Genomic DNA, 19542 nt, shown 5'->3' with positions numbered 1-19542 from the left:
AGAGTCCTGGGATCGAGTCCCGCATCAGGCTCTCTGCTCAGCAGGGAGCCTGCTTCCTCCTCTCTCTCTCTGCCTACTTGTGATCTCTCTGTGTCAAATAAATAAGTAAAATATTAAAAAAAAAAAAAAAACTTAGGTTACCTAATGTCTCCTGTATGTAGCCTTCTTTCCACTAGCATTCTATCAGGATTCCTGTCTGCAATTATACAGACCTGAAGGACATCCCTTGGAACAACCCTACTCAGTAGGGCAGCTGCTAGCCACACGTGACTATTTAAAGTTAAATTAACTAAAACTGAATGTAATTAGACTTTCAGCTGCTTGGCCACACCAGCTCTATCCTGAGTTCAAAGGGTTTCTTATAAGAGAACAAGAATATCATTTCCTCAAAGCCACAGCCCAGTGGTATGAACACCAAGGACAGCATAGGGGGATACTCCTAGACCATGTTCAGTCTCGCCTTTTAGCCCCTTTTTTGGTAGGGAGGAAAGAGATGGTGTTTTAAGATTGATCTGTTAATGGAATATTATTCAGTCATGAGAAAATAATAAAACCCTGCCATTTACAACATGGATGGACCTTGAGGACAGACACAGAGAGAGAAATACTATATGATCTCACATATAGGTACAATCTAACACAGCTGAGCTGACAGAAACAGAGAGTAGAGCAGTGGTTGCCAGGGGCTCGGGGACAGGGAAGTTGGGGAGAGGTTGGTTAATCAAAGGGTACCAACTTCCACTAGAAGATGAATAAGTTCTGGAGATCTAATAATGGGCAACGTAGTGACTATAGTTAACCATACTATCTTCTACACTTGAATGTTGGTAAGAGAATAGATCTAAAATGTTCTCACCACAGAAAAGAAAGAATAATTTTCTGGGGGGGGATGGATGTGTGAACTAATCCTACCCTAGTAATCATTTTGGAGTTTCTAAGTGTATCAAATCATCATGCCTTACACCTTAACATTTACACAATGTTACATGTCAATAACATCTCAACAAAGCTGGTGAGAAGAGCTGAAATTAAATGAAATTGATTTATTAATTTTAAATAGATCATGTTTCCTTGCAGGATAACTTCTGCAAGGATAAAGACTTGCAGATATGTTTCTGATTTCAAGAGCATCTGTGTTGTTATTTTTATTAGTTAGGTTAATTATGATGAGCTCAAGGCCATTGTCAGTGTATTTTCACAAAGTCGATAAATCAACTTAACTTCTGGTGACATAGTTTACACCTTTAAATGAAGAAGCAATTCATTGTAACAAATATTTTAATACATATAGCTTCAAGGAACAAATACAGTCTCGAGTTTCCAAGTTTGCAGTCTTAGAGGATAAGTATTAAAAGGGAAGGTTTTCACCTCTTTTTTTTTTTTAAAGATTTTATTTATTTATTTGACAGAGAGAGATCACAAGTAGGCAGAGAGGCAGGCAGAGAGAGAGGAAGGGAAGCAGGCCCCCTGCTGAGCAGAGAGCCTGATGTGGGACTTGATCCCAGGACCCTGAGATCATGACCTGAGCTGAAGGCAGAGGCTTAACCCACTGAGCCACCCAGGTGCCCCATTCACCTCTTTTTTGTAAAGGGAAAACGAATTCAAATCCATGATGACACAATAATGGAAAAATACAGATTTAACTTAAACATTACAGGAAGTGATATTAGTGTCAGTTAGAATTAGATTTGGCTCTGAATGATGGAAAACCCAAACAGCAGGTGTTTAAACCAGATAGAAGCTTATGTCTCATATAAACAGAGTCTGGAAGTAAGAATCCAGGTGAGGTATGGCCACTGAAGCAATTGTCAGAAATCCAAGTCCTTCTGCTCTATCATCATCAACATGTGGCTTCCACCTCCTTGTCCAATGTGGCTGCTTTTACACCAGCCATCACATCTACGCTTTTGCCAGCGGAATGGAAGAAGACCAGAGAAAGTTGGGCCTTCTATGGACCCTTCCTAGAAGTCTCACAAGAAACTTCTGCATATATCATTGTAAGAACCAGTCTCCTAGCAACAAGGGAGGCTGAAAAATGTGTAGTAGGTAGTCATGAGCCCAGCTAACAATTGGGGGTTTTATTACTAAGGAAAAAGAGGAAAACGCGTACAGAGAGACACCCAGTCCTCTCTGCCAGAGTATAAAAATATTCTCCATTAACTTTCTAAACAGTTACAGTGAACCTTTTGTTTTGCATTTTCAGAGGTATTTTGGCCAATCCATTTTTTTTTTAAGATATTTATTAAGAAAGAGGGTGTGAGCGGGGGTGGGAGGGAACCAGAGAGAAAAAGAGAGCTAGAATCTCGAGCAGACTCCCTGCTGAGCATGGAGCCTGATCCCACAACTCTGAGACCAGGTCCTGAGCCAAAATCGAGACGGATGCTTAACCCACGGCAGCACCCAGGCGCCCCGTCAGTCCTTTCTTGATATTTCTTTTCAGATGCTTTTCTGACTTTGTGTTTTTCCACTGCAGTCCTAACTGAGGATAAATTAGAGTATTAGGAGTTTATGCTTTTATTCCAGAAGGAATGGGCCCTATATGGACTTTCCCTGTCTCTCTCCAGTGTTATCCTATCAGTCCACCTCCTCCCCTGAGCTCTCTCCTCCACCTGAGGTCTAACCTCATCAAGCCGAATTCCCCCAAAGCACTATGCCTCCCCTGCCTCTGGGCCTTTGCACGTGCTCTTTCTTTTGCCTGGAAATGAGAGAATGCCTGGCTACTAGCCCTGGCTCTGGGTCTTAGTGCCTACGTGTAGATCCCAGTACTGCTCCTTATAACTTTGTACCCTTAGGCAAGTTGTCTAACCTCTCTGTGCCTGTGTTTCACTATCCGTGGGATGAAGATAAGAATAGTACTTTATGGTTCTTGTCATTATCAAGCGAACTAATAAAAGACAAATGCTTGATGGCAGCTGGCTTTGTTGAGCAGTTACTGTGTGCTAAGCACCTTACAGAGACTGTCTTAATCTTCACAACAATCCTGTGCAGTGGCCTATTTCTCCCATTTTACATGGAAGGAAGCTGAAGCACAAGAGAAGTGAAGCAACTTGCCCAAGTCCCACCCACAGCTAGCAAGTCACCGGCTCACATGTTGGGCCTTCTGTCATTAGAGTGCGTGCCCTTCCCACCACACCAGCACCACACCAGCAGCAGGTTTCCTTTGTAAGGCTGTGTGCTGCCTTTTGCAGACTTTTATGATAATCCTTTTGGAAGCAGGGTCAAGCCCAGGTGACCCCTGCAGACCCTTGCTGGCCTCTGCCTCTCAGCCTGCACCAGCCCAGGCCCCGCCCTTTTAAGGTTCCTGGAGCCCTTGTTCCCAGGGATGTGAGGCTGGGCAGCCCTCGCCGCCTCCCAAATGTGGATCTTCAGTGCTCAGCCTGCTAAGGAAGGTTCTGTGGCGGCCTCAAACAGAGCCTGTGGCTTCCCCACTTCTGAAGCCCCGGCTTCCCTCCCAGGGCCATTTATATCCGAGGCCCCATCATCATTCCACCCACTCGAGATCAGGTTCCCACCGCAGAGGCTCTGTGCCCCTAAGCCAGGCCTGGCTGGGGTGCAGCCAGCAGCCCAGAGAGGAGAGGGACAGGCTGGTCTTTGGATCCCTGAGTGGTGTGCAAGGAAGGACCTCAGGGCTGCCAAGCACCCAGCAGCTCGGAGCTGGCATTCTCTAGTCGTGAGGGGCTCCGCTGCGCTGGGCATCAGAAACCCTGCAGGGAATGAACAAGGTGCGGATCTACCCAGGGTAACTGTCTCAGTAATGGCCCCAGAGGATACTAGGTCCTGATCTCTGCAGCCTACAGTTTACAAAGAAAAAGGGTCTTTGCAGGAGTGATTTTAGTTAAGGGTCCTAATGCTGGTCCTACGTCCCATCTTTAGAAGAAAGAGATTTGACACAGGCGAGGACCAGGAGATATAAGGACAGAGGCAGAGAGGAAAAGAGGGAGCCCCAGCCCTAGCCAAGGAATGTTGGCAGCCCCCAAAAGCTGGAAGAGACAAGCAATGAGCTCTGTCCTCATTCCTCTGGAGGGAATACGATCCTACTGCTACCTTGATCTTGGACTTCTGGCCTCCAGCACTGTGCGAGAACACACTTCTGTTGTTTAAGCCGCCAAGTATGTAGTACCTTGTGACACCAGCCCCAGGAGACCCATGCACCCAGCAAGCTGGGGGGAACACAGGAATGTGCCTTTTAACCAGTTCCCCAGGGAGAGATTTTTCAGTCCCCGGAGAGCTGTGACTTCTCGCTCTCCATCGTTGGGGCTCCTATCCTGTTCTGACTGGGAGACGGGAGCACGTGGGGTGCTTAGATGGGGGTGGCCACAGGCAAAGGAGCAGGGGCCGAGATAAGGGGCAGGCAGGTCCGTGCTGGAGCCTCGTCCCCAGGAGAGCAGATGGGGGGCAGGTGGAGGAGGAACCTTCTTACCCAGGATGGGCAGGGAGGTGAAGTTGGGGCAAAGGCGGAGGGAGGAGACGGTTAGTCCTCGGTATGGTATATCGTATTTGTTCCGCCTAGAGGGAGCATCTAATAGGGCATGCTGGCACTATGAGCAGAAGTCCCCTTCCCACCCAGCACCCCTTGGCCCTTGCCCCATTTTGGGAAGTTTATAGAATCACCTATTCGTGGGGCTGCCTTTCACACCCAAAAGATTGGTCCTATTGGTACAAAATGTCTTGTTCTGCCCTAAAAGCTTTGAGCCCACCCGTGATGTCTCTGTTTCACCGTCCCCACGCAGTGTTTAGGCACCCTCAGGATGCTGGAAGTGGTCTTCGGAGGGACCCAGCCCCCAGGCCTCCTCCCCGCCCCGGCGATGGTGCGTGACGATGAGGGGGCCCAGTCCACACAGAAACAGGGGGTTACCAGGCTGATTTCCCAGCATAGGTCTGAAGGCCAAGGGGGGCAGAACCCTCTGGTCTTTGCAGCTCCTAAGGCCTGGGTCTGATCGGATGAGACCCACCGTCCTGACGGAGGATAATCTGCTTTACTCAGAGTCCCCTGATCTAAATGCTAATCTCTTGAAACATACCTTCCCAGCAACATCCAGACTAGCGTTTGACCACCCGTCTGGGTACTGTGGTCTAGCCAAGTGGACAGATAAAATCAGCCATTAGAAGGTGTACTTACATTCCAGGATGATGGTAAACACCATCACGAATACCAAATACCTTTTTTGACAATGGAGTGGGTGCTTGGGTCAGAACACACTCCCCTGGGGCAGAAAGTGTCTGTTTCCTAAGATTGCAGGGAGACTAAAGGAGAAGCCTGGCGGGGGGGGGCAGAACCCGACTCCCAGGATCAAAGCTGCAATCACCAGACACCTGCTGTCCCAGCCTCCCTTGTGGCTTGGCACAAACTCACGACCTAGGTTCACAAGAGCCTCCGCAGCTCCGGATCCAAATGAGCTCCCCCTTCCCTTCCGTTGTGTCCTGGGCCTCTACACCCTCTTGTAACTGTCTCACTCCTGGACTCGCTTTCTCCTCTTTACACATAAGAGAACTCACCCTCCCTGCTTTCTGGAAGCTTGTTACATACAAATGTAAAATCTCAGGCCCTGCCCCAGGTCCACTGAATCCAAAACCCACATTGTCACAAGGTCCCAGGCAATTCCTGTGCACATTCATGTTCTAGAAGCACTGACCTCAAGCACACCCCTTGGCTTCTCTGACCCCAGGCCCTTCTGTGGGAACCATGCTCGAGGGCAGCGTGACTCTCCTCTGGACAAGAGGGCCGTCACTATAGTAAGCAAGCCACCTCTGACCTCTGCATCTGCTTAGCTCTGGTGCCCGCAAATACAGTGCGATTACAGTGACTATTGCTATGGAAACCAGCCTTGGATACTGTCTGCTATCAATGTTGCTACTCTTCTTCACTCTCTGTATCTCTAGAATTAGGAGCATCCTAACCCACAGCCAAACATCTAAATTTCTCTCCAGTCTGAGGCTTAACAAATAACAGAGATGTGAAGTCAAGGCCAGACAATTTATAAAGGAAAGGCATAGCAACTGCAGGGGTTTGCTTTGGTTTAAAGAGGGAAGGCAGGAATGGTGTCCTGCGTAGCCAGGCTTTTCCTCCACCAGTGGAGAGAACACTTGAGTGATGCTGAAAACCAAGCCGGTGGTGAAGCCGGTGGTGCTGACGAGCACAGCTGCCACCTGTGGATCGGGGACCGGGGGCCAGGCCACGTACACCATCCCAGTCAATCCTGGCGATAACCTTCTGTGTTCATTTCCTATGGCTGCTGTTTTAAAAAAAAAAAAAAAAAAAAAAAAAAAAAAAGTTGCCACCAATGCGAAGACTTAAAATAATACAAAAGTATCATCTTACAGTGCAGGAGTCCAGAAGTATGAAATCAGTTTCACTGGCCTAAAGGGAAGGTGTTCAGCAGGGCTGGTTCCTTCTGGAGGCTCCAGGGGAGAATCCCTTTGCCTTTTGTAGCTTCTGGAGGCACCTGCATCTCTCAGCTCACAGCCCCTTTCCTGCATTCGTCCAGCTACTTCCTTCTGTCCTCATGTCTCCTACTCTCTCCTTACACCTCCCCTTGTGACTGCATTTAGGGCCGTGGATAATCCAGGTTAATCTTCCCTTCCCAAAATCTTAACTGAATCACAGGGGCAGAGTCTCTTTTGCCATCAACATTCACAGGTTGCAGGGAATAGGACTTGATGTCTTTGGGAGCTGTTATTCAGCCTGCCACAGTGACCCTTCCATGCTTGTGTCCTGGCCGCCCCAGCTGCCCTGGAGGGCCAAAATAGGAGATGATGCCCATGAAAGCCCTTGGTGAGTTGCAAAGGATTTTTCTGCCTCAGGACCTTTGCATAGTCTGTTACTGCTACCTGGAGCATGCGTCTCTCTACACAAACATTCACATATGGCCCATTCCTTCACATCTTTGAGGTTTTGTTACCTTCTTAGAGAGGCCATTCCACCACCCTACCTCAGCCTGGTGTATTCTCTATCCCAGCACCCTGACTCTGACCATGGTGTGTGTAATTGCTTTATTACTTATTGGTTTATGTGTTCCTTATCTCTGTCCCTGTTTGACTGTTAGTTCTGTGAGAACAAGGATTTGATAAGTCCTATTCTCTCTCTCCCGGTCCTGGAAGTGTGCCTCCAACATGCGTGCTCCCTAACGGATTGTGAGATGAATAAGTGAGGTCAACAGATGACATTTCATCGGTTACACACCCATGGCCAGGTTTGGCTTTAATTCTTGAGGTACTACCTCTGGGCATGCCTGTGGCTCAGTATTCCCCAGATGCAAACACGACCTCTTTGTGGGAAGGTCCTGTTTTCAAATCTCTCCAAAGCTATTTGTCCCCATTCCTAGGACCTTTATTTGTATTTTCCCATCTCAGGGCTTCTTCCTGAGCCCCCAGGGAGCCGCCTGTCTATACCCTCAAAGAATTTTAGAGGAAGAAGGAACCAGAAAGACCCAGGGTCAGCCACCTATGACCCGTTGTGATTTTGTGAATAAGGTTTTCTTGGAACACGGCAAGGTTCTTTCCTGTACATATTCTCTGGGACTGCGTTCCCACTATCACAGCAGAGGTCAGTAGTTGAGTGAGAGACTAGATGGCCCATGAAACCTATATTTACTATCCGGCCCTTTACAGAATAGGTTTGCTGACCCCTGAAACAGACCATCTGATCCAAGACCAGGGTCCTACTGTGAGCTCTTGGCAGGTTCAGGACTAGAATCCAGTTCCACAGAGTCCTGAACATACCATAGCATTCTCCTTATTATCCAGCCCCTCCCCAACCGAACTCCCTTTCAATTCTGAGTGGTCACCGTCCCTCACCTGCTTTCCCTTCACCGTTTCAGGAAGACCCCACTCATGTATGTTCTTCATCTCCCACTGGAATCTGGGCCCAACGAGCTTCCTGAGCGGACTTGCTCTCTTGACTCTGCAAGAAACCCACCTAGACTTTGCTCTTCCTTTCTGGAACCCCTGACCCCTTCCCTTGTGAAATCCCCGGTTCCCTTCTGGAGCCTCAGAGACCTCCTGTTTGAACACCACAGTAAAGATTTCGACGGCCACTGCCCTGATAGAGTGGACCGTGTCCCCCTCTCTGTTCACCTCAGGCCACCCAGTTGGGGTTCTCAACCACAGCTTGCTCTGGGATTCCCAGAGGACCTAATCTCAAATGCACATGCCCAGGCCCCACCCCCAGATTTGAACCAAAACTCTGGGGGTAGCCCAAGGCCTTGGGAATTTTGACACACCCACATACACATACACACACACACACACACACATGTGGGGTTCTGGTCTTGAGCACAGTCTCAGAACCACTTCACAAAGCCATGGGCTTCCCAAGCGTCCTCTAGGTGTTAGTCACTGAGGACAACTTCAGAACAAAGTCAGTAGCCAGTGGAATATTGTTCCCTTTAAAAATACCTAAGGAGAAGGCCATCTTTCTCCTGCTTTCTCCCCCTTCCCCCCGCCACTAGCTCAAGGCCCTAGAATTCTTTCCCATCTCCAACGCCTCCCAAAGAAACATCACCAATAACACTTTCTCCCCGCCTCTGAGTAGACGAGATAAGAAGATTTTTAAATGAGTTGCTGGCAAAGAATTCATGAGCTTATAAACTATTGAAGTCGGGGTGATGAAGAGAAGGCGGCGTTGAAAGGAGAACAGGTACACAGAAATTTCCAGAGGAGGCTTGGAATCCTGGGGCTCGAGGTTTCTTTTTCTGGTGCTCACCAGCTGTCTTGGTTCGGGCGTGAACCTGAAGGCAGCAGGGCCTCGACCTCTCCTCTTCAGTCTCCCTCAGCTGGTAGCACGCCCTGGGCTTCAGCACTTCGGGAAGAGGCAGCGGCCGAGGGGCCTTGCGTGGGAGAGACACAACCCCCCAGGGACTGGGAGCTGGGGGCCGCGCTCCAGGGGCACTGGGCAAAGGAAAGGCAGGACGTTATGGCAGGAGCCGCCTCTGACGAGGAGAGTTCTCCCAGAGGAGAGTTCTCCCAAGCGCTCGGGGCTGGTTTCTACGTGATGGAGACATGGTGACAAAAATAAGTCTTGCTCACCTGAGACAGTAGAATCCAATTCAATTTCAAGTCAGTGTGTGTTTATTGAGTGCCTGATTCAGTTTAGGTGATGGAGAGAATGAGAGAATGAGGAAGACAGCCCAAGCAGCAGGCTGACTTGGCCAGAAATTCCCTGGGAGGCTGCCCTACAGGTCCGAGGGGCCAGAAAACTCAATTGCATCCATTTCACCTAGTAGGAAATGGGTAAATCTGAGTCTTGTGAACAAATATTTATCAAGTGTTTCCAGCCTGCCAGGCCTGTCCAGGGGTTGGGGTGGATCAGTGAACCTAGCAGATCCGGGTCCCTGCTCCGATGGATTTTCCATTCTACTGGGGCATCAGCAAAGCCAGTGGAGTGGGGTCCGCCGTGGGAGGGGTCCACACCAGGAGAAACGTTTAGGGTAAGGTAGGATTTGCACTGTGGTTTGAAGGTGAAGTGGGATGTGGATTTTTAAAGGGCTGGAGGCCTTACAGACGGGGGACTGAGCTGCGTGGCCGGGAATGAAACTGGGGTGCCTGCAAAGGTCTGTGACCAGATCAGCAGGTTCTGCTGGGGGGGTAGCAGGTGCATGCTGGTATCAGAGGCATGCTGGGAAGTTAGACAAGGGAATGTCGGGATCACATGGGGTTTGGCACGTGACCTATGTACTCAGACATCTTGGGTCCGACTCCCAGCTCTCGTCCTTGCTAACCTTGTGATCCAGACATGCCACTTAACCTCAGTAAACTTCATTCTCCTGATCTAGAAAATAGGCAGAACCGTAAGTAGCTCGTGTGTTGGTCCCAAGCATTTAGAGGAGATCATGAGTGAGATTAATGGAGATGAATGTAAAAGGTTTATTTAGCTATTGAATATTAACATTCAGAAACAGCTCACTCTCTAGGCAGACCAGAACTCACCGCTAAAAACTTGGTGGGGAGCTTGTGACGGCTGCATACTGTTGGGGGGGGGGGTTGCTGCTGCCTGTCAAGCCTCCCTTTACCACCCTCGGTCCACCCCCCAGCAGCCATGCCGGATGGAATGGTGGCACTGGGGTCAAGGTGAGGCAGGAGAGGTACCTAGGACACATGTGCGTGACCTGGCCTCCTTCAGTTTTGCACCCGAGGCACCCCACTTGCCTCACCCTGGCAGGGGCTCTGCTAAATCTTGGAAGCGTTTTTGGTCTACACAGTGCATTTCTCAAAGTGTGTTCCTTGGTCTATTTAAATCAGTATCTTAGGGGCCGCTTCTTAAAAATTATATTCATGGACCTGACACAATCAGCATCTCTGGAGACAAGGTCAGGGGTCAGCATTTCAAACACACACACACACACACCCCCAGGCCCTCTACCCATACAGTGCTTTAGGACGGAAGTTCTGAGAGCAGCCCCAGGCCGGCAGCATCAGCACAACTCATGAGAAATGCAGATTCTTGTCCACCTTTCCCATAGACTCAGACCATCTGGGACTGGGGCCCCACCATCTGTATGTTAACAAGCTCTCCTAATTCTGATTCACACTAAATTCTTACGCGGGAGGTTTTAAAAACTACCAATATCCAGCCCCATCCTAGATGAATTAAATTGGAATTCCTTCAGAAGCTTCCCCACCAACCCGTTAATCCTAATGGAAGGACAGAGTAGATAATGATCATTGGAAGAAACTGGAAGTTGGCACAAATGTATGAGATTGCAAAGTGTATAGTTGAGCCTTGGGCATTGTCTCTGTTCATTCTTGCAAACAAGCTGTCCCCTGCTGTGGTCTCATTAGCCAGTGGAGAACCTGAGGCTCCCAGAGCTTCAGGGGCGTGGCTCCAACCCCCCCCCACCTCCCCTCCCCAACTAAGACAGTTTTGTGGGCCTTGACTGGGCATCCCCGAGGCCTGGATCTCCCGGAGGACTGCCTGTCCACTTGGCCCTGTGCAGCTTTCCCAGGTGCTAAAAATTAGCCTGTTGGCAGCCCAGTGCTCAGGCAGAGCAGGGGCTGGGAGAGCTCCACAAAGGGAGCGTGGGGAGACCAGAAGGGAGAGTTGGAGGACACCTTAGGATTGGGCCCAGAATGGGGAGCCCCCAGGACTCATCACCTCAGGCGTTTGTTGGGGTTTTCACGAAGGCCGGCCCCCAGTGCTTGGTGCTTTAAGTGAGCCATCTCCTGTGTGTTCACATGATCTCTGAGGGAGATAACCCTCTCAGGATCGGCCCACTTGATCCCAGCTTTGCAGATGAGGAAACCGAGGCCCAAAGACTCTGGAGAGCCTGCCCCGGGGTCACCAGTGGGGTCACCAGTGCGATCAGGATGTCTCCGACGGCTCTCCCACCACTCGGGAAATCAGAGGCAGGGTCCCCGGGGCGGAAGGGAGGGGTGAGAGGGTTGGGGAAGCGGGTGATGGGGGCGCGGGACTGGGATGGGACCGGCGAGGAGGGGGTGGGGCTGAGCCGGCAGCCCCCGCCACCCGGCGGCCCTAACTCTCTCCGGTTCTCCGGCGCAGGCCCTTCCTCGTGCTGCCGCCGCTGATGGAGTGGATCCGGGTGGCCGTGGCGCACGCCGGCCACCGCCGCAGCTTCTCCATGGACAGCGACGACGTCCGCCAGGCGGCCCGGCTGCTGCTGCCCGGTGTGGACTGCGAGCCGCGCCAGCTCAGGTAGGGCCGGGGCGCTGCGATCAAGGGGCGCCCTCCCCGGGGAGCCGGCCGGCCGCGCGCAGGCAGGGCTGGGGCTCTGGGCACCGCCCCCCCCCCCCCCCCCCCCGCCCGCCAGCCGGAGCCCCGCCCTGCGCTTGGCGCCCAGCGAACCGTGCGGGCTTGACCAGCCACGGGGCCCTGCACTTGCAGGGACGGGGAAGGACAGGAGCAAGGCTGCGTGGGAATGCGCCGCTTCTCCGATCGACCAGATAACCGAGTGCTTCTTTCTGTGCACCTCCTTTCTACTCTCCTTCCGCTCTCCTCGCTCCCTCCCTCCCTCCCTCCCTCCTCCCCTCTCTCCGCAAGGAGGAAATGCCAGTCCTGCTGTTAACACCTTGCAGGGAACACTTGCTGGCTGGCTAAGAGCACGTCTCTGCTTTGTCGCCTACATGGGGTGGCTCTCTTTCCTAGGTCTGTACCCACGTCTCCCCTTCCCCCAGGATAGGAATTCTTCTTGGGCCCCTCAGGGACCCCAATGCACGGAGGTGGGGGGGGCTAGTTTTCACCCAAAGCAAAAGAAATGCAATTGCTCCCTTGGCTTGAGTCAAAACCGGTCTAAATGCAACAAGCAGGAAGCTGGGGGCTGTGTGTGCCTGTGGATACGCTGTCCTGACTCTGCTGTCTTTGGGGGGTCATGGTCATCATTTCCTTTATGTCCCAGCTTTGCTGAGATGTAATTGACATATGACATTGTGGACGGTTCAGGTGTACAAGGTGTTGATTTGATACATTTAAATATTGCACAGCGAGGACCATCAAAACATTAGCTCACATCTCCCTCCTGTTGTCACACAGTGACCATTTCTTTTTTGTGGGCAAAACATTTAAGACCCATTCTCTTAGCAACTTTCAGGTGTATAGGATACCATATTTTTAGCTATGATCAGCATGTTGCACATGAGATCCCCAGAACTTAAATTCATCTTATAATAGGAAGCATGTACCCTTGGACCAACACCTCCCCTTGTCCCCACACCCCCCCTACTTCTGGCAACCACCATTCTACTCTCCGTTTCTCTGAGCTCCATGTAGATTCCACATAGAAGTGAAAGCACCGGGTGTTTGTCTCTCTCCCTGTCTGCCTTATTTCACTTAGCATAATGCCCTCAGGGGCCTTCCACGCTGTGGCAAACGGTAGAGTTTCCTTCTTTCTAGTGGCTGAATAATATTCCATTATGCACATACAGTTTTTTTTTTCATGTCTCCTTTATCCATTCCTCCACGAACAGACACTCAGGTTGTTTCCATATCTTGACTATGGGGACTCACACTACAGTCGAACATGGAGGCTGCAGGATTTGAAGTCTTCTTTTCACTTTCTTTGGAGATAAACCCAGAAGTGGGATTACTGGATCATAGGGTAGTTCCTTTTTTTTGAGGAACTTTCATACTGTGTTCTATGGGTGAAATGGTGGCTATGCCAATATACACTTCCACCAGGAGGATGCAAGGGTTCCCTTTTCTCCACATCCTCGCCAACCCTTGTTATTTCTTAGCTTTTTGTGGAACGTTATTCTAACAGGTGTGAGGCCATAGCTCCTGTGGGTTCGATTGGCATTCCTCAGCATCTGGAGTTTCTCAACAGTTTGCGGCGGGGGGGGGGGGGTCATTCAGTTTGTGAGGTCTTGAGTGCCCCTGTCCCTGAGTGTGATACTTCTGAGCTGTTTGGGGGTGTGTATCTCTGGGTATGAGGTCCCTGCATTGCTGAGAAGTCTGTGTCACAAGTCTGTTGGCAGGTCTGTGCTCACACGTGGAGCTTTCTGGCAACTTGAGGGTCTGTGTCCCAGGTTTGAAGTCTCCCGGCTCTTTCGTGTTTCCTGTGCAGGGTTGGAAGACCCTAGGTTCCTTGGGGGTTGTGCCCCCAAGGTTGGTGGTTCTCTCTGAACTCAGAGTACAAGCCCTCTGAGCTGTTGAAAGGCTCTGAATCAGCCTTCACTCTGAATCAGTGTGAAGCCTATTGGCTGGTCAGAGACTTTGTTCTTGAGGGCCCTGAACTGGTTAGCTGTTTCCCAGGACGGGAGGTCTCTGACTGTTTAGGGGTTTGTATTCTTGGTGTATGGTGTTCAAGAGAGTTTTGGGTATGTACCCAAAATAGGTCTGTCCACAAGCCTCGCTCTGTTTCTGTGTCTATCTTCAGATTGTGAGGTTCTAGAAGTATTTGGGGAGTCTGTATTTAGAGTATCACATTCTGAACTTGGGTGTCTGTGTTCAGTGGAGTGAATCCCTTGAGCCAATTATAAGTCTACATTTACAAGCTGTGTGGGCATCTCTGGAATATGAGAGCTTGGGGAAGTTTGGGCATCTGTATCCAGCGTGTGAGTTGTGTGAGCAGGTAGATTGTCCTTGTCACAGAGTTTGAGATCTCCAAGTTGTTAAATGTTTCATGTCTATCTGCTATTGGGGATTTGTGCTGACAAGTGGAGTTACTGAACTTTTTTGGTGATCTATATTTCAAGATATGAGTCTAAAATATGTACAGAACTCATATGACTCAATAATAAAAACTAAACAATCTGATTATAAAATGGGCAGAGGATCTGAATAGACGTTTTCCCAAAGAAGACACGCCAATGGCCAACAAGCACATGAAGAGATGTTCAGCATCACTTGTCATCAAGAAAATGCGAGTCAAAACCACAGAGATCGCTTCACACCTGTCAGAATGACTGTTAGCAAAAAGACAAGAAAACAAGTGTTATAGTGAGGATGCGGAAAGGGAGAATGCTTATGCACTGTTGGTAGGAATGCAAACTGGTACAGCCCCTATGGAAATTCCTCAAAAAATTAAAAATAGAACTACCATAGATGGAATAGCAGTTCCACCTGAAGAAAATAAACACACTAATTAGAAAAGATACATGTACCCCTGTGTTTATTGCACATTATTTACAATGACTATGATATGGACACACCCTGTGTCTATCAATGGGTGAATGAATAAAGAAGATGTGGTATATATATTTTATATATATATATATTTTTATATATATATATATTTTTTTATATATATATATATATATATATATACATACACACACACACACACAGCGAAATACTACTTAGTCATCAAAACCAATGAAATCTTGCCTTTTACAACACAGATAGACCTTGAGGGAATTATGCTAAGTGAAATACGTCAAACAGAGAAAGACCAAATACCACATGATTTCATTTATATATGGTACCTTAAAAAATCAAAGCAACAACAACAAAACTCAGATTCATGGATACAAAGAACAGATTGGTGGTTGCCAGCGGCATAGGGAATGGGGGAGTGGGCAAAATGGCCGAAGGGGATTAGGACGTACAGACTTCTAGTTATAAAACAAGTAAGTCATGGGGGCCTGGGTGGCTCAGTGGGTTGGGCGACTGCCTTCGGCTCAGGTCATGGTCCTGGGGTCCCGGGATCAAGTCCCACATCGGGCTCCCTGCTCAGCAGGGCGTCTGCCTCTCCCGCTGACCTCTCATGCTCTCTCCCTCTCTCAAATTAATTAAATCTTTAAAAATAAATAAATAAAATAAGTAAGTCATGAGGATGGGGAATATATTCAGTAATGCTTATTAACTTGTCAGGCGACAGATGGTAACAAGACTTCTGGTGGTGACCATTTCACAATGTATACAAGTGTCAAATCACGCTATTGGGTACATCTAAAACTAATATAATCCCGTACATCAATTATGGCTCGCTAAGTAAAAATAAATTTTTAAGACACCTTAGGACGAATGTCTTCAAAGATTTAAGAGGCCTCACATGCTAAACATCCTGGAGATATTTCAGACTCAAACTTGGAAACCCACACCCTGGATGAGTTTAGAGGCTCACGCCTTGAACCCCAGATGCCATAGAGGCAAACCGGGAACACAGGCCCTCAAAGAGTTTAGAGACTTTACACACCGAACACACACTGTGGAAGACTTCAGACTCACACATAATCACCATTTTCAAATCCCTTCATCTAGCCCAATCATGTGACCAGACCGCAGAGATTTCCACCCTTCCAGGATCTGATTGGGGTCTGCAAGGAAATGGAGAGTTTGCAGCATAAAACAGAGCCCCCTGAAGACCCAGAGGTGCCCTTCAGCCAGAGAACACGCAGGGGCTGATCTAAGTCATTGCTGGTGTTTATCAAATGTTTGCCACATGTTAGGCTAGTTAAAGTGCTTTACACAGATGAATAATAACTAATATTTCCCAAATGTTATGGAAGTGGATACTTTATGGTGCCCACTTGGTAAGGAAATGAGGCACAGATAGGTTAAATAACACACCCGAGATCATAGAACTAGTAAGTGATGAAGCCAGGCTATGGACCCGGATGGCCCACAGTCCTAACCACTGAGTTGTACTCTCCTTGGGTTTCTGTGCAGGCAGTCTAGGCAGGTTCTACCTGCACTGCCGTCCCTCATGCCTTGCCGTCTGGAATAACAGCATGTCTTGGGGAGAGGCTAAGGAGCATTTATTGAGCACCTACTATGTGCCAGTTACCGATTACAACAGGAGATTTACATCTTGAATCTGAGCTGCTTGAATCTGAGCCCAGCTTGAATCTGAGCTGACCTCGAGGCTCCAGCTCTTCTCTTTGCAACAGTCCTGAGTCTGCTGGGTGGCGGGAAACTAAGATGTCTCCTTAACTATGGCTGCCGAGCATTCCCTGTTTGCCGTGCTCTCAGGAGACTCCATAGCTTAAAGGTTAGGAGACTGGGCTCCAGAGTCCCATCCACCACAGTTCATTAGCTGTGTGTCTTTGGGCAAGCTAGTTACCCTCTCTGGACCTCTTGTTTCCCATCCCGTAACATCGCCATTATGAAAGCAGCCGCCGTCAGAGGTTGTTGGTGCAGGCGCAAAGTGGGCCCAAGACCATGACACACCTGCACAGACAAGGCCTGAAAGAAAGAAAGTGCTCACGACATGGTCAGTATTAACTAACATTGCTCCCATGCCTCTACTATCCCTGAAATAACAATGGAGACTTTTAGCTATGCATTACTTTATAATTATTTTTTTTTCAAGATTGCATTTATTTAATTGAGAGAGAGAGAGAGAGAGAGAACAAACAGTGGAGGGTGGTGCAAAGGGAAGCGGAGAAGCAGACTCCCCATTGAGCAGGGAGCCTGATGCAGGGCTCGATCCCCGGACCCAAGGATCATGACTTGAAGTGAAGGCAGACACTTAATCAACCGAGCCATACAGGTTCCCCATATCACTTTATAATTCTTAAAAGCTTTTAAGGTTTTCTCACATGAACCTCAAAAGGGATGCTGTTGTTATCCAGGAAAGTAGTGCCATCCCAAGTTACAGAGGAAGAAATCAAGGCCCAGCAAGAGGAGGTAATTCTTCCAGCATCACATAGTTACTAAGTGACAGGGTTAGGAGCCAGATATCAGACCCAGACACCCAGAGATCAAATTTTTCTGGTTCCCCAACACTAGACCTAGACTCAGTCCTCTTTGAGGATTCTAGCAACCCTCTTTGAGATGATTCTTTTCCTTCTTGCAATTCTGTACACAGAGCATGAGCTTCCAAGAGCCGGTGTCCATCTCCATGCCCCAAGTCCAGCACGGAGCTCTTCCAAGCACACAGGATGTGAGCGAGATGCCCTGGGCAGGCCAGAATGCACAGGTGCAGAGCAGGGAGACAAAGTAAGGCAGTTCCATTTGGTGTCCAGGCTATTTTTAGTCCTTTAGCTCTCAATTCTTGACTCTTTTGTCTCCAGAACCATGATTGGTGTGTAGAAGACATAATCATTGACTGGCCCAGCCAAGTGTTCAAGTTTGGAAATCCTTTTTGAAGAGAAAAAGAAAATACAATATTTCATTAGCTTTCCTTAATAGTAAGCATAAGACTCAGAAATTCCATTAACTAGACTAAATTAAGTACATGAAGGAGGGACCTGTTTTTTTAAAAAAAAAAAAAAAGTATTTTTCAGTCTAGGCAACATGCAGACCTATCTATACATCGATTTTCCCACCTCATTTCATGTGACCTGAAGGAAGAATTGCTGTCTCCAGTCTGCAGAAAGATTGGCCCATTCAGATATCCAAAAGATAGGTATTGGACTCCTACTCTGTGCCTGGTACTCAGTCTTCATGGCGTGCCATCCCCAACAGTTGTGCAAGGCAGGCTTGGTTATCCCATTTTACAGATGGGAAGGCTGAGGCTCACTGAGGCTGTGGAAATGATCTGAGGTCACACAGCTACTGTGAGGCAGGTGCGTTCTAGAATAGAGGACTTGGGGAGTGGAGATAACAACATGGTCTCCTTGTCGCCCCCCCCTTCCCCCCCCCCCGACTTCATTCTTCCCAGTTTCCAGGTAGGCTCCTGTTCTGAGCCCCAGGCACAGAGGAGGGAGCTCGCCTCTCTCCGTAAACAGCCCTAGAAAGGGACAGGTCCTTGGATGCTCTAACCAATTCAGGAACTTGGGATCTTGGTGTTGGCGGCTAGAGTGTCGTGATGATTAGCACATATAATTACCTACCAGCTGGCCGAGGTGTCCTGGTGGGAGGCAGCCTGGATACCAGCTGGGACAGAGCCACCAGAGTCAAGGATTCTCAGGTCTGTTCCTAGTGCAGCCATTGATTTTCAGAGTGACCTTGGCCAAATGCAGCCAAAGCACTTTTGTCTTTACTCAGCTAATGATAAAGCCTCACCACTGTGATGGGTTTTGTTCAAAAGGAACACCCTTTGATGCCACCGCAGTGTGGGAGCTGACAGTGTGACCCCATTTATTCTTCCTTAATTAAAGTATCAGATAATCTAAACCTGGAACATTCAGCCTTTTCTTTCTTTTCTTTTCCCTCTCCTTGGGGAGGTGGGAGAGGAGGTCCAGACAGAATAAAGGAAAGAACAAATAAGACATCCTGGCAGCGTTTCTACATTTTCTTATTAATGATTGGTCTTGAAACATTTTAGAAATACAAAGACTAAATGCTATTTATTTTCCCATATTTCTAAGAGGCAATTTTTCTGCTCCGGAGTGGAACTGTATTGAAATAATGGTGATAAGGCATGTTCTCAAATCCTAACTTAGCCGATAAACAGCACCTAGCAACAGGATTTGGGGGTTGTCCGAACCTTGAGCTTGCTCCGGGAAATAGTTACTCTTTTTGCAAGGAGCACCAGAATCTGAGCTGTCCCAGAATGGGTAAGTTTGGGAATGGCACCACACAGAGGGTGTCAGAATGGGATACCAGGGTCGTTTTGTTCTTTTCTTCCCTCTTTTGCTGTGTTTATTGAGCACTACTAGGTGCCAGACCCCACTCTAGATGCTCTCTCCTGGGTCTGCTGCTTTGTAACAGGTGACCTTGGACAAGTTGCTTCACCGGCCTCATGGGATGAGATTCATTCCCTGTAAAGATGCAATGACAGCTGCTTCACGGGCTGGGGACCCCCAGAAGGGAGTCGAGTATGAATTTAACGATTCGCACCAAAGCTTGACCTACTTTTAACCCTTCTTGGGTCTCTGGACCACCTTTAGAGGTTAACAGGCTTTGTCATTTGTCCACTTTGGGTCAAACTGGGTTCTAAGGTGAAGGTTGTGCCCCAAGAGTACCTGTCCTAACACTCTGGTGCCTCCCACCGAGCCCTGTAATGACAGCTAGAGGCTTGGGTTCGTTTACCAAACACGTATGGGATGCTGCTGGGCGGTCAGGCCCCATGGGGGCACAGGGGTGCCACATCAGCGCCACAGCATCTGGTGGTCACCGAGTCACCGAGGAGACAGACCTCGTGCTGTGGGAGCTGTTGGCCCTCATTCCTATAAGAGGATCAGGGGAGTTCTGACTGTGGATGTCAGAAGGAGAGAGGCTCCCCCCCGTCCTTCCTGCATCTGTGTGGAGCCAGGCCTTGTTCTGGG

General features: G+C 48.9%; 1 protein-coding gene across 3 annotated transcripts in view; it reads left to right on the top strand.

Moving 5' to 3' along the window:
• Positions 1–19542, top strand: part of BTBD11 (BTB domain containing 11) — a 290113-nt gene that overhangs the window by 201486 nt on the left and 69085 nt on the right. For 2 of the 3 annotated variants that reach the window (XM_045083972.1, XM_013051557.2), the window contains exon 4: positions 11495–11647. In XM_045083972.1, coding sequence (XP_044939907.1) covers positions 11495–11647 — 153 coding nt within the window. Of the gene's footprint in view, positions 1–11209; positions 11341–11494; positions 11648–19542 lie in introns of those variants that run through there. The other variant, XM_013051558.2, reaches the window with a different exon arrangement.

The sequence above is a fragment of the Mustela putorius genome, unplaced genomic scaffold (genome assembly GCF_011764305.1).
Source record: "Mustela putorius furo isolate JIRA1106 unplaced genomic scaffold, ASM1176430v1.1 tig00000738_pilon_pilon_pilon, whole genome shotgun sequence".
Classification (NCBI taxonomy): Eukaryota; Metazoa; Chordata; class Mammalia; order Carnivora; family Mustelidae; genus Mustela; species Mustela putorius.
This window is presented reverse-complemented; position numbering and strand designations above follow the sequence as displayed.